This window comes from Brachyhypopomus gauderio, chromosome 2, assembly GCF_052324685.1.
Source record: "Brachyhypopomus gauderio isolate BG-103 chromosome 2, BGAUD_0.2, whole genome shotgun sequence".
Taxonomy (NCBI): domain Eukaryota; kingdom Metazoa; phylum Chordata; class Actinopteri; order Gymnotiformes; family Hypopomidae; genus Brachyhypopomus; species Brachyhypopomus gauderio.
The window spans coordinates 2,550,190-2,565,751 of NC_135212.1; the positions used below are offsets into that span (position 1 = coordinate 2,550,190).

The 15,562-nt window shown below is 41.1% G+C and overlaps 1 protein-coding gene and 1 gene segment (V, D, J or C); both read right to left on the reverse strand.

Moving 5' to 3' along the window:
* Positions 1 to 657: 657 nt before the first annotated feature.
* Positions 658 to 8,930, reverse strand: LOC143484014 (uncharacterized). Its single transcript, XM_076982437.1, has 2 exons — positions 8,876 to 8,930; positions 658 to 3,570 (listed from the first exon to the last, which is right to left on the reverse strand). The coding sequence occupies exon 2, from the start codon at positions 3,360 to 3,362 to the stop codon at positions 2,523 to 2,525; it is 840 nt and encodes a 279-aa protein (XP_076838552.1). The 5' UTR covers positions 3,363 to 3,570; positions 8,876 to 8,930; the 3' UTR covers positions 658 to 2,522.
* Positions 8,931 to 9,012: 82 nt separating this feature from the next.
* On the reverse strand, positions 9,013 to 15,168 carry LOC143483964 (immunoglobulin heavy constant mu-like). The segment is given in 7 exon segments: positions 9,013 to 9,424; positions 9,539 to 9,681; positions 10,632 to 10,937; positions 11,073 to 11,378; positions 11,743 to 12,021; positions 12,893 to 13,198; positions 14,996 to 15,168. Coding segments are annotated over 7 exon segments (1,371 nt in total).
* Between the last annotated feature and the right edge of the window lie 394 nt (positions 15,169 to 15,562).

Here is a 15,562-nt window from a genome sequence, read left to right on the forward strand (position 1 = left end):
CATATTGGTTTAGTAAACCCTGATTAAATCACATATGTTAAGGTAGTAGCAATCTTTTCTCTCTCTCCCCCCCCCTCCTTTTTTATTTTTTATTTATTATTATTTTTTTATATATATTATTTATTTATTTATTTATTTATTTATTTAATTTCATTTTTTGCATATTTGTTATTACAATTATTTGTGACGCCAAAGGCGTCGGAACAGAGGCAGCCGGAGATGTGGGTGAGACAGAGGGAAGTTTATTTTCCATGGCTCAAAACGGAAGCTCAAGTAAAGCTCGTAGCGCCTACAGCGATGCAGATGTAAAGCTCGTAGCGCACACACAACACAGTGATGCCCAAGTAATGCTCGTAGCACACACAGCACAGGGAAAGGATCTCCTGAAGACTGCTCATCGGATTCAGTGACATTCGTAGTGGCAATGTGCAGCACTGGACCGGACGACCTGCGGGCTTAAAAAGAGCAACACAATAGGAAACAGCCCTCGCCCTCTGGTGGCGACCCGGCCCCCTCACCGTGACATTAATAAAATGTTGTCATTATTCATATTGTAACTTTCCATACTATATTACTATATTATTTGTATTATATAGTATTGTGAGTCGGCTTTGTAAACTGTACCAAGGTGAAAATGTTAAATAAAATGCTGATCATAAAAAAAAAAAAAACTGTTTCCTGTCACGTTGGGGGGGGGGCCCCCTTCCGGTCGCCCCCGTTTACAGCGGCAGATGTCCTGTTTTGATCACGTGATGTTCGTTCCTCAGGTGGGCGGGACCCGTGATGCGTCTCACCTGAGAATCGTTTGTTCGTCTATATATGTCTTGTCTTTGTACCAGTTGACTGCTGGTTATTATTTCCTTAGTCTGGAACAATGTCACAGGTTTTTGGTTTGCGCGCTTTCTATTAAAATCAAATCAAATTTTATTTATATAGCGCTTTTTACAACAGTTGTTGTCACAAAGCAGCTTTACAAGTGCCGAGTCCTAGCCCCCAGTGAGCAAGCCAAAGGCGACAGTGGCAAGGAAAAACTCCCTAGTTTTTGCATGAGGAAGAAACCTTGAGAGGAACCAAGACTCAGGGGGGGAGCCCATCCTCCTCTGGCCGACACCGGTCACCATGACAACAACAACAATATAGACAGAATGTAGACAGAATGTAAAAGATGCAATAATGTCCATTTAGACAGAATATAAAAGATGTAATAATGTCCATCATGGTGTAGGCATCCGGTTAGGCAGGAGGTGGCCGGCCCAGGATGGATCGCTTGTCTCTCCTCATCTCATTATTCCTCAAGCAGGCGGGCAGCCATGTGGAGAAATGAAACAGGGAAAATTAGCTCTGTATGAGGACATGTACAGGACAGGTAAAATTATAAACATTTCTGGAGTGTGGCAGCAACTCCGGCACTAAGTTAAATTATTACAGCCTAGCTAAAAAAGGCAGAACCAGAAGGTAACATAGGCTTGGGGGCATTCTGAGACAATGGCATCCGTCCACTGCATTGTCAACAAACTTGAGTGACCACGAGCAGTGACAGGATGACAGCACCAGCACCCCAGTCTACCATAAAACCCTTCGTCTATGAACCCCTGGATCTGTACCTTTATCTATGTACCTAAGAGGGATATTAATTATCAAACGCTAGTGTAACGTGGCTCGCGCCACGGAGCGAGGAGACGGACACAAACGCCGAGAAGAGCGAGATTTATTACAGGGCATTCCATAATCGTCGTCAAAATCACAGGCAGGAGTCATAACCGGAGAGCCATCCAAGTGAGACAAATACAGGGGCATGATCAAAACAGACACGAAACAAAACCAGGCAGGATAACACAGAACAGAGCATGAATCAACAGAGTATAACACCGGGAACAGGGCACATGAAACACGAGAGAACGAAACAGCCAAACATCCAAAACAACCGACCAGGGACAAGGGACACTCAGGGATTATATATACAGAACACCAAACATGGATCAGGTGCAAACAATGATGACAGGGGCGTGGTAACAAACGAGGAATCAGAGACAACGAGCTGGGCGGGATAAACAGGCAGGAAAAACAAAACCACGAGGAACAGAGACGTTGGAGTGACAGGAGAGGGGGCGTAGCCATATGTGACAGTACCCCCCCTCAAAGCGTGCCACTCTGGGGCACGCAAGGGCAGACAGGACAGGAACCAGACTCAGACAGGAGGGGGAACCACGGTACACGGCGAGGGACAGGGGACACGGGACAGGACGCTACGGGACAGACAAGACCGGGCAAGGCAGGACAAGGAACCTGGGGCATGGCAGGGACAAAGACAGGGGACATGGAGACTGGCCAAGAGCTGGGTAGGGACTGGGCAGGACAGGGGACACAAGGAGACCGGACAGGGCCAGGGCGAGGCATAGAAGCAGGGCTGGACGGGACAGGACCGGAGACAGACACGGGAGCGGGGCCAGGGGACAGGGCAGGGGCATACACGGAGGCAAACATGGCGTGGACGACAGAGACCGGGACAGGAACAAAGTGGGTCAAAACTTGGGGCACTGACACGGGGACAGGGACGGAGACAACACCACCGGAAACAGACACGGGAACAGGAACACAGACCTTGACAGACACAGCCACGGGGACAGGGACCAAAACAAAACCAGGGATAGGACCAGGGAGCAGGGGGAACACGGGCAACGGAACATAAGAGGCACAGGGTGGAGCAGGGGGCACACAAAGTCCATGCCCAATAGAGGGCAGCACAGTCTCTGGGGACACAGGCGCGGCCGGGCGGCGGGCACAGGCACGGCCGGGCGGCGGCCAGCGGGAACAGGAGCCGGCAGACGGGCAGCGGGAACAGGCAGGGTCCGCTGGCGGGAAGCGGGAACAGGCAGGGTCCGCTGGCGGGCAGCGGGAACAGGAGCCGGCAGGCGGGCAGCGGGAACAGGAGCCGGCAGGCGGGCAGCGGGAACAGGAGCCGGCAGGCGGGCAGCGGGAACAGGGGCCGGCAGGCGGGCAGCGGGAACAGCGGCCGGCGTGGACAACCTCCTCCGGGTCGCGGGTACAGGAACAGGCCTGGACCTGACGTCCTCGGGGGGCGGAACCACCGGGCTGACGTCCTCGGGGGGCGGAACCACCGGGCTGACATCCTCGGGGGGCGGAACCACCGGGCTGACGTCCTCGGGGGGCGGAACCACCGGGCTGACGTCCTCGGGGGGCGGAACCGCCATGCTGACGTCCTCGGGGGGCGGAACCGCCATACTGACGTCCTCGGGGGGCGGAACCGCCATACTGACATCCTCGGGGGGCAGAACCGCCATACTGACGTCACCGGGGGGCGGGACCGCCATACTGATGTCACCGGGGGGCGGGACCGCCATACTGACGTCACCGGGGGTCCGAGCCGGCCACTCTTGCCGTGAGTGTCCACTACTCCCCCCCAAAAAATTCTTTGGCGTCTTAAGGGGAGAAGCTGGCAGGATCAGAGGAGGGAGGTGCTCCTCATGGAAGGCGACTTCTTCATGCGTTGTGGCGACGGGGCTCTGAGTCGGAGGCGTGGTCTTCCTCCTTCCCCGGTCTGGTCTGCGCCTGGAAGAACATACAAACACAACTGCTTCTCGGTGGCTTTCATTGTGACTCCGCCTCGTCGGAGGTATCGGGAGCTCACAATGGCTTTTGAAAGCCAACCGAGAGCCAAGCCAACGCTCGTCTGCACATTCATTCCGTCTGCCCGAGTCTCGCGCTACAGGCTGCTCCTCCCTGTAGCGTGTGTCGAGTCGGGCAGACACGTAGCGCTTATCAGGGAGTTCGTCGCTAAAGCTAGAAACCGAAAGTGATTTCGCTTTGTTTTTACAGCGACGAGACTCCCTTGTACCCACAGCGCAAGGGGAATTCCTGTCTCTGGTTCGTTCACGCTGTAATACCGGAGAGTCGAACCGAATTAAACCAGCCAACATCTCATTACAGCGATTGAACTTACCAGAGTCTCGCTCTCTCGCTGTGTCCTGGTAGGGTCGGTTGTTATGTAACGTGGCTCGCGCCACGGAGCGAGGAGACGGACACAAACGCCGAGAAGAGCGAGATTTATTACAGGGCATTCCATAATCGTCGTCGAAGTCACAGGCAGGAGTCATAACCGGAGAGCCATCCAAGTGAGACAAATACAGGGGCATGATCAAAACAGACACGAAACAAAACCAGGCAGGATAACACAGAACAGAGCATGAATCAACAGAGTATAACACCGGGAACAGGGCACATGAAACACGAGAGAACGAAACAGCCAAACATCCAAAACAACCGACCAGGGACAAGGGACACTCAGGGATTATATATACAGAACACCAAACATGGATCAGGTGCAAACAATGATGACAGGGGCGTGGTAACAAACGAGGAATCAGAGACAACGAGCTGGGTGGGATAAACAGGCAGGAAAAACAAAACCACGAGGAACAGAGACGTTGGAGTGACAGGAGAGGGGGCGTAGCCATACGTGACAGCTAGACTAAATAAGTGGGTTTTCAACCTAGATTTAAAGATTGTGACTGTGTCAGAGTCCCGGACACATTTAGGAAGATTATTCCAAAGCTGGGGGGCCTTATAAGAAAAGGCTCTTCCCCCTGCTGTTACCTTGTTAATTTGTGGAACTAATAACAGACCAGCACTCTGTGATCTTAGTTGACGTGGGGGTTCATAGTAGGAAATAAGTTCCTGGAGGTATTCAGGAGCAAGCCCGTGTAGTGCTTTATATGCTAATAATAGAATTTTAAAATCAATACGAAATTTAACTGGGAGCCAATGCAGGGCTGATAGGACTGGTCTAATATGCTGAAATTTTCTAGTTCTGGTCAGAACTCTAGCTGCGGCATTTTGAACTATTTGAAGTTTTTTTAGATTCCTATTTGAACATCCTGACAGTAATGAATTGCAGTAGTCTAGTCTAGAGCTAACAAAGGCGTGCACCAATTTTTCTGCATCATCCTGTGATAATGCATTTCTTAATTTGGCAATATTGCGGAGATGTAGAAAAGCTATCCTAGTAGTATTATCTATATATTTATCAAATGATAGGTCGGAGTCGAGTATGATGCCTAGGTTTTTGGCTACTGTGCCAGGTGTAATGGGATAGTCTGCAAGATTAAGCATTATATTTGGAATTTTCTGTCTTACGGCCTTAGGGCCCACAAGGAGAACTTCTGTTTTGTCCTCATTTAATTGTAGGAAGTTTAGAGACATCCAGCATTTAATATCTCTTACACAGGCCTCAATTTTTCCTAAACTGAGTTTGTCATCGGGTTTGGCTGATATGTAAAGTTGAGTGTCATCCGCATAGCAGTGAAAATTGACACCATGTTTGTTTATTACTGTGCCCAATGGTAGCATATATAATGTAAATAATAGTGGTCCTAAGATGGAGCCTTGCGGGACCCCATATTTAACCATTGTACGTTTGGATGAAATATTATTGAGCTCTACAAACTGATAGTGATTTGTTAAGTAAGACTGAAACCATGAAAGGGCTGTGCCTGAGACTCCAACCCAGCGTTCTAACCTTTCTAGCAAGATCCTATGATCAATTGTGTCGAAAGCTGCACTAAGATCAAGAAGCACTAACAGTGATACATAGCCTTGATCTGATGCAAGGAGGAGATCATTTGTTACTTTAACTAATGCTGTTTCAGTACTGTGATGGGGCCTAAAACCAGATTGGAACTTTTCAAATATGTTATTCCTATGCAGATATAGGCATAATTGCTGGGCAACAGCTTTTTCTATGATCTTAGATATAAATGATGTGTTTGAAATGGGTCTATAATTAGATAGCACAGTCGGATCAAGATTTGGTTTCTTGATCAGAGGTTTGATAATTGCTAACTTACATGATTTGGGCATGTGACCTATTGTAATGGATGAGGTAACTATAGTTAGAAGAGGTTCAGTTACAGCTGGTAATACCTCTTTTAATAACTTTGAGGGAACTGAGTCTAGTGTGCAGGTAGTACAATTTAAGGAAGAAATAATTTTCTCTAATTCTGATTGTGGGAGTGGATGAAAAGCATCAAGTTTTTCTCCCGGTATGTAATTTAAATCAATATCAACCAAACCAGATGACATACCAGTTGTATTGCTAATAAAGGGTTTTATATTTTGTCTAATATTCTCTATTTTATTATCAAAGAAATCTATAAATACATTACTAGTGAGGTTTACTGGAATCTGAGGTTCTGTGCCTGCTTGATTTTTTGTAAGTTTAGAAATAGTATTAAAAGAAATCTAGGATTGTTTTTATTTTTCTCTATCAGTGAGGCTAAGTATGCTGAGCGTGCTTTAGTGAGTGCCCGTTTGTACTCGATAATGCTATCCTTCCAGGCACAGTGGAATACTTCCAATTTAGTAGATCGCCATTTCCGCTCTAATTTACGTGCTATTTGTTTTAAGTTTCTAGTTTGGTCAGTGTACCACGGGGCGAGCTTTTTGGATCTAGCTTTTTTATATTTTAGTGGAGCTACTATATCTAGAGCTGATCTGCAGGTATTCTCTAAGTAGTCGGTTAGACTATCTAACTCTCCTGGATCGGATGGCGAGTGGGCTAAAGCAGTTAAGTCAGGGAGGGTTTCAATAAACTGTGTTGCTGTTGATGAATTTATCGAGCGCTTTATACACTGCCAAGGAGACGGGCGGGTATTTATGTTAAACCATCCTCTTTCCCTGAGACTTGGCGTGATCGCTTCCTTTTTAGTTGCTCACCCTGCCCATCACATTTCCAAACTAATTCAGTCAGTTATGCATGTGCTATTTCGCTAGACTGTTTGAAATAATTTTTCATTTTTCAGAACAAAATGTATAAATTGCTATCTAAAAACATGTAATGTAATAAGTTAATGTAATAATAATGCAAGTTAATGTAATATGGACATATGTATAGAATTTATCAAATGGCAATCCCATTTCCCCATATGTAGCCTACAGGTATATACCCTATTAAAATGCTGTTCAAATATGTATATAAAATCTAAAAATTTGTACTGTATGTAGCTTGTTATGAAATTTGTCCAATGAGAGTAGTGTTTGAGTCACCCAACAGAGATAATCTGTTTGGCATTAGCCAGAGAGCTCATTCATTTATTATGTATTTCAGTTATTCATTTGTGGATGTTACTAATAGTAATTGTAACAGTAATTGTATGCTGGTGAATGGTAAGAACAGAAACCCCAAATTAATTAGTACAGAAGTATAGTAACCTACTGGGGTCATGGTAGAAGTGCTACGCTACAATAGAACAAAGCATTTGTTGTGTTTCCAGTTTCAGTAGTGGTGTAGGTCATATGTAATGTGTATTCAATAGATTAAAGGAGTATCTGGGGTTGTGTCTGGGATGGTGACTTTTATTTTAAAAGGCTGCATTCCTCACCAGGCCTGGAATACCTAGAGATTGTACAGTTGTCAAAACTGTGCTTCCTTCTAGTGTCTATCAGGTACATTTTAATAGGTATATGAAGCAACTGGGAAAATATAAGTGAAAAGACAATTAAGTCTATATATACTAATAAAATGAGAAGTGTCTCCTGTAAAACGTATTAATATCTGCCCCTCTGATCTGTGTCCTGTTGTGAATTTGAATGCTGTCTCAAGGGGTTTGTTTATATTTGAATATGTTTCCACAAGGGACCCCACACATCACTTCTAGGTGCACCTGTGGGGTGATAACGGATAGTTGAAACAGTGTTAATGTGAAAATTAACAGAGTAAGAAAACTGGACACATTGTTTCTGGGGGTGTCTATTTGTTATTTCATACACTGCTTTGCCAGTCTAAAAACTGATCTGACAACAGCACCAACTCTTCAAAGACATCTAAAGCCATAGCAGGATCAGAAGCAAATTAAAACTGAGATTCCATGTTGTCACACACAGCAAGAGGCATTGGGACAGCAAATTCATTTTGTTCTTTCAACATTTTTGTAAAGTGCTACATTTAATTTGTTGAGAAGAATTATTTCATTTAAGTCTATTAAGCCAATTTCACAAGTATTATTAATAAAGTCTCTGTTGAAACACTTCTGCAATTGCTAACACCTCCACTACAAATATGCAGATACACTAATACAGTCATGGGGGCGAAACACAAATGACCCCCTAAAATTCATAATGAAATGTTAAATCTTAACATGTTCAGTTCAACTCATACCATTTACAAATGACAAATTTATCTTGCCACAAATATTTAAAGCATTTACTGTGAGACAATGTTTTGTCATCTCAAGATCTTAGTTGAGAAGTTGGAAAATTGGAAAATCGGCAATCATATTCTCTCTGAATAACTTTGACACATTTTGTGTCATAAAAACGTTTAGCATAACAAATAAAACATAGTCAGAATGTGCCGTTTGTTCAGTATAACACTGATTCCCCAGAGGTGCAAACCTCTTTCTAGCTTTGACAGTTGGTCCACATTTAGCATGTGAAAGCATCTTGTCTCTTTCACTTCCTGACTGTGCTTACATCTTCCTAGAAAGAACCTTCAGTTCTATGACTGTTTTTATTCGAGATGGGTTATGGATGTGTCGGGGCTTTTTAACTCACTCTGCAAATTAACTGAGCAAAAAAAGAGCAGGTCTTATTCACATGGAAATTTCAATCTAGAAGACCATAAAATCAAGAAGGAAAGTTAATCTAAGAGGCTAAATAATATCTTCAAAAGAAAATATTATCTGTCCTTATACACTGTTGAATAACGTGAAGAATTAAAAATTAGTTGATAACCAGTGTTGACTATACGTTGTTTTAAGCCTTCATTTTTGGAATATATAGTTGCTGCAGTGCAATGAATAATCCACAAAAATTCATAACGTTTTAGTATTTAAATTCAACAAGGTTGAATACCACTTACTGTTTCTGCAGAAAGTATCTAACCCCATATAAAAATTGAATATATTCGTGCACATTACTAGTAATCTAAAAAAAAAAACTCCTGAAGGGAGGGGTTCGGGGCTGTAGCGTGACAAATCTAACAAGTGAGAGACAGACTAGATATGCAGAGTGACTTTATTCAGGCAGACTTACAACTCAGCTAGGTGTATACAGAGGGAAATCACATCCAGTCAGTTAACACCGATTAAATAGAGCAGCATAACCAAAAGAAGCATAATGCAATAAGGCAAAGAGAAGTTAATCTGGAACAATAACAAAATCTAGATTTTCCCATAAGCAATAACAAGAAATGGAATATTTATTCACAGGTTAAATAAATCCACAATAAGATTTGATATGTGCATGGAAGCAACTTCCCACTCTGTGTGTCTAATCCATAAAAACCAACACGTACACACATATGCACATATGCATATGTAGGAAAAAGAAATATTTTTAGAAAATATTCACAAGATAACTGAAGATACATTCATATGTTTTCCAGGTATGTTCAAACTCATGATTTCATCTGAAAAACATGAATAATAAAAAGAAGTGTTGATTTCACTCACATTCAAACACATAAGATAAAAGTATAGGTCTCTAAGAGTGGCATGAAAAGAAGGTTTAACAATCTGTTTACCTTGGAGAGGCTGAGAACAGTGCTGTAGATCAGAGAGAAGATGAAGAGGAAGATGAAGGATGAAGCAGTGGACCACAAACTACTGAACTCATCTTCATCCAAAGTCGCCCCATCTGTGTACAGTACTATTTGTTCTTCTGGAACTGCACAAAAGAAGAAGCAAAAAGCTAAATGGTGAAGTAAGTTGAACCAAGTAAATGGTAAAATTAAACAAACTAAATAATGTTTAAGCATTATAGACTCATATGTCATATATACTATACCATATTTAATTATATGTAATGATATGTATTATGATTTATGATTATTGAGTAAGGGTGGATGTTTCCAGACAAACACTGGATTAGTAAACAGCTTTCTCAGAATATACGTGTAGGACAAGATGACATGTTCTTGATCATATTTCATTAGCAAGGATAAAATAGTGTTGCTCTGCATCAATAACAGATTAATAACATTTCTTCCTTCGCAGTGTGCCTGTATACAAGCAATGAGGACTGTGATAACCCTTCTGTTCTAGAGTGAACTATAACAGCAAAACAAAAATAATAATTATAATAAAATTCATAATATCTGAAATGAAAGCGTCATTGTTTGTCAAATGCAATTGTGTATTTTTTTTTATTTTTAAGACTTGCAAGTAAAAAAGGAACCTTTCAATCATTTAGCCCAAACTGTCAGCTACAAAACGTTGAATAACTAAAGCAAACTGGAACATGTCACCTGAAAGGACTACAATCAGACAAACAAATAGTAACACAAAATATTGAACAATAACAATAACAGGAAAACAAAAGACAGAGCAGAACTAGACAAGTACAACATGCAGCGGTCAGAACACACAGTATCAGGGCTGGTCCAACGTGTGTTTGGTTTTGTATTACCATTGCATTATTACAATAATGTTCTTGTGAACAGTAACAGTTCAGGTTTGGAGTGATATTACGTTTAGACCATGGCCCATGCAACAACATGATGTACACAAAAAACACATAACAAGTGAACCCAGAAATACACAACATACAGACTGAGTCAAGACAAAAAGCATCTCATGGACAAGGCATGACAGGACATGTACAGGACATGGGTTTACTCTTGGATGTTGTCTTCAGAAGCGGGATTGAGTAATTCTCCATTCCAGCATGTTTGACTGCACAGTTGAACGTCATTTTTGGATCATCATACTCCTGTTGTGTCACAGTTAAAGTGCTGAAGACAGACATGGAGTTGTCATTTTTGATGACTGAGGATGTGATGTTGCCTTCAATATACTGATGGTCGTTCTTTTGCCACATGACATAGATGTCCCCAAGAGGAGAACCGTTGACCTCACACACCAGTGACACTTTATTAGGATCCGTTTCCTCGGGTTTATAAATGAGAAGAGTGGGGGCTTGAGCTAAAAGGGAGAAACATACATCATATTACATTTAGAATTATAATTATATAATTTCAAGCAAATATATATATATAGACAACATTTAATGTGAATGTTACCATTTGATTTAAAACTCTTTGAATGTCAAATATTTACCTCGTTTGTTAACGGTAACGTTATCAGAGATAGGCTTGTTTCTCCATGTGGTAGAACACTCCACTTTATTACCAGAAAACCAGGCTGTCTGATCAAGGTCCAAGGTGCTACTCTTTGTGTACTGCTGTCCTGTCTTTTGAACTTTACCATCATCCCCATTTTGGTTTTGATTGTTAAGTGTCCATGATACTTTGGCTTCTTTCACATCTTGCTCATTATCTCCAGTAATAACACACTCCATTACTGCTCTGTTGTTTATGAACAACTCTTTCACATCAGGTCCTTTAATTTTCACATTTAATGCAGCTGCATGAAGAAAATGCAAAAGTATTTTATTTATCACAGAAATATAGTTAAAAACTATAACATGTTGATGCTAATGTTGATGTTAACATTCATTAATCCTGTGGGATCTGCCCCAATGTCATCTTGAAATAGCACGTTTCTATAGCACAATTCTATATTCAAATCAAAAATATATATGAAGAGGCATTTATATTATTTCCAACAACAATAAATAACTTTCTTGTTGTATCAAATCTGTTGTTGTAAAATAATAAATATTTGTGTGGGGTGGGGAGCTAAATTATATTAATGTGTAAAGATATCTCTGTGTATTACATTTTAAAATGTATTAGGACCATGCAATGAATCCATGATACCACTTTACCTGTAAAGGTTTGTTTTTCCATGTACGTTTGGCCGGTATGTGTTACTTCACAGGTGTACTCCACGTGTTTTTTCCATTTGCTCTCAGTGACTTGAAGAACGCTGCCAGCTGTGTACAAGCCTGGCTTACTCTGGCCTGCTGGCAGGTCCAGGCCTGTAACATCTGCTCCATCCTCTTTCCACTTAACGGTGAAGCTCTTAGGAAAGAAGTCCTCCAGGACACACATAATGGATTTGCCATCGGAAACTTTCACCAGATTGATGGTTGGTGTCCTAGGGTCTGTAAATGAAACATACATATTATAACACAAGGGGACCAACACGCACACTGTTTAAATACGCTTAAGTACATAAACAAGACATCAAGACATAAGTGCAACACAAAGTTAATAAGTAAAGCGACAGGTGACTGAATCACAGAGATGAACTGACAGAAATGTACATACACACACATGAACGTAAACACACATCCAAAGGAGTCGTCAGGGGCAGTACCATGATAGATATTATGTAACAAGTATATATAACAAGTATTGCAAATTTGGAGCGATATATATATATATGATGACATCAAAACTTGCTGCTCCTATACTACATGCTGCAAACATTATAGTGGAAATAACCCTAAATGTAAACAGTCAAACGTGAAAAGTCAACGACATTTTTACATTTTCTAACTCTGGTTCAGTTCCCCATTGTGATTATGATTCATGCATTAAACGCTTTCGTGACGAGAAGTGCAAGCATTTGGCTTGTAAAGATGTAAAGATCTACAGAGGCAATCTGTAAAATATCTTTACAATGTTCTCTCTGACAAAATCATTCAATGTAATTCAATCAATGTATCAATGCATCACTGAGTATTATTTATTTAATGAACAATAAACAATAAAATTCATAAATAAAGAGAGCATACACATGAACTATTAGCTATAATAAATGTTATGACAAAATAGTCATATTTGCAATTTTAGAAATATCAGTAGTCATATGCATGACAGTGTCATGGTGGGAGTTGATAGCTCCCTATGTAAATGCTATTCCTTGTCTAACGTCATTGCAGACTTTGGCATGTTTGGCAATTCAGAAGAAATTTGCCTAATTTAATTTCCATTGTATTCCAATGAGGCAGATGCTTTGGATTAACTTACCTGGCTTTTTGACGGTTTCATTTTTTGATCCTGCCGGATGTTCAGCTGTGCACGTGAACGACTTTCCAGCACTCCAGTCAGAAGCCTTAACGCGAACGTGACTGACCGAGGTGTACGCGCCGTCGGACTGGACAGCAGGAAACTGGATAAAGTCACTGAGTTGCTTTCTCTCGGAATCCACCCATTTGAATTGTAGAGGTTCGGCAGGCGAAAAACCAGACGCTAAACAGCCGATCGTGTGGAATCCACCCGAACCAGAGCCACATTGCGACACAGCAAAGATTGACGCCGGTGCGCTTTGTACTCCTGCAAAAATGTATTGAGAAATTCAACTAAAGAGTACGAACAGAAAAGCACCAATAACATCAAATGTCGTACTTTAATTTTTGTATGTTTTCTGTTTTGGACAACAAATATTAGACATAAAAATATTAGACATAACATACATACACGAGATATAATTAATATCTCTTTTCACCTTTGACATTTTTATCCATATGCCATATCTTATGCATATATTATACATGTTTGCATTATTACATTATAAGCAAACATTAAAACATTCAAAGCAAAACGTAAAATGTTAAGTTTAAAGTATCTTCTATTAGATATGGAATCGAAATAGTCTAGATGATAAAATATTACAGATTAAGCATTTTTCAAAATGTATTATAATATATAAATTTAGCTTTCAGGGTTTTAAAAGCTTAAAACGTTCTACTAGATAATTCTAGGTAGGTAATTCTAGGTAATTCTGTAAAAGGTTTTGTAAGACTTCTCTTTGCAAAACCCGTAATCTGTAAACGTTAAACTAAACTACTTACCGCTTGTTACGGCGACAACTGTGCCGCTGCCCCAATAGTCAAAAGCCCAGTTACACGGTGGTCAAAGTAATTTCACATCACGGCAATATAATATAAAGTACTGGCTATCAATTGATCTGACATCCACATTCACCTTGTACGTTTATTTTAACCTAAATTAAGCCCTGGGTCACATTGAATAATAATGTAAATGTGCAATATTTTGTCAATTGTGACTTTTACACCGCAATCGAAATGTGTCCTCCGCTTTTTACCCATCTGTGCAGTTAGAACACACACACTAGTGATTACTAGGGGGCTGGATCACACGTGCCCAGAGCGGCGGGCAGCCCTAGCCCGGCGCCCGGGGAGCAGTTGGGGTTAGGTGCCTTGCTCAAGGGCACCTCAGTCATGGCCTCAGGTCTGGTTAATCGAACCCACGACCCTCCACCCAGTTCCCTACCACCAGGCCATGACTGCCCCAATAGGACCTATATATTAATTAATGCCTATAATCTTGATTTTTTTTGCTTCTCCCCGCCATCACGTAGTCAAGATTAGACAAATTTTAAAATCGCAATGTCAGCAGTTGTGACCACCAATCTTAGAATAAGTTGGACAAATATTTACTTTTGCAAATAAATTTTACTTAACAGAATTTAAACATTTATATCTTACCAGATGAGACGGTGACCACGGTTCCCTTCCCCCAGTAGTCGAAAGCATTGTCACAGTGACAACATTGTTTTCTAAGGTCGTGCAAAAAGGCTTAACTTCTGAACTATCTATCGCGATGGCATGAGGTTAAAATATCCAAATAGCCTATTGGCCAATATAGCCTATTCATTTCAATCGTAAGGACTGGACATCTAAAAAGAACGGCGCTAAAGAAGGAGCCTTACCCGTTGAAACTGTTACCAACGTGCCTTTTCCCCAATAGTCAAAAGCAGCGTAGTCACAGTGATATTTGTTGCGTTTCAGCGTAACAGAAACATTAAATGGTGTTCAAGCCATTTTTAAAAACCAGGCTTGACGTATTTATATGCTACGTTTAGGTTAATCCGAGCGAATAAAATAGCGAGACCTACCAAAATGTTCCTTTAATTAATTAAAAGCTAATTAAAATGTTCTGTCCAACATTTCGTGGTTAAACCTGACTAAAATGACGTCAATTGTAACCTCTTTAGATTTGCACTTTTATTTAACATTTTGCTTGTATAGGCCTACTAATATTTAGGTTACGTTTGTCAAACATTAACTCTGAACGTTGTTGAATGTTTCTCATTAGTGTATTTCTTACCTGATGTGACGGTCACCATCGTTCCTTTTCCCCAGTAATCAAATGCACCGTCACAGTGAAAACAACACAATCCCACCCGTACAATATGCTGTGGTTATAGTCCTACTTCTACAGATTACTTACAAAAATAAAAGTAATTTCTGCTAAATTATTTGAAGCCTATATTTACAACGCCGGTCTAATAAATTATATCCTACCTGAGGTCACGGTTACTGAAGTTCCTTTTCCCCAGTAGTCGAAGAAGCCGTCACGATGAATAACTGGAACTAACTCGCTGTTCAAAAATCCTGCCCATTGCTTTCTACCGCTAACGCTGACTTAGTCCACGCAGTGATATATTTTAAACCTGAGTCATTAAATACAGGCTGAGCTATTCGCTATTCTTTATGAAATGTTTCTTTACAGTTAGACCCTTAGAATAAGAATAAGAATAAGAAGTCTTTATTGTCTGTCTGAAGACAGAAATTCGTCTTTGACATGGCTTTACAGATCACAAGTATACACAAAATACACAACAAAACTCCATCTTATACTATATACCACATATAAAGTTTAAAATACTACATG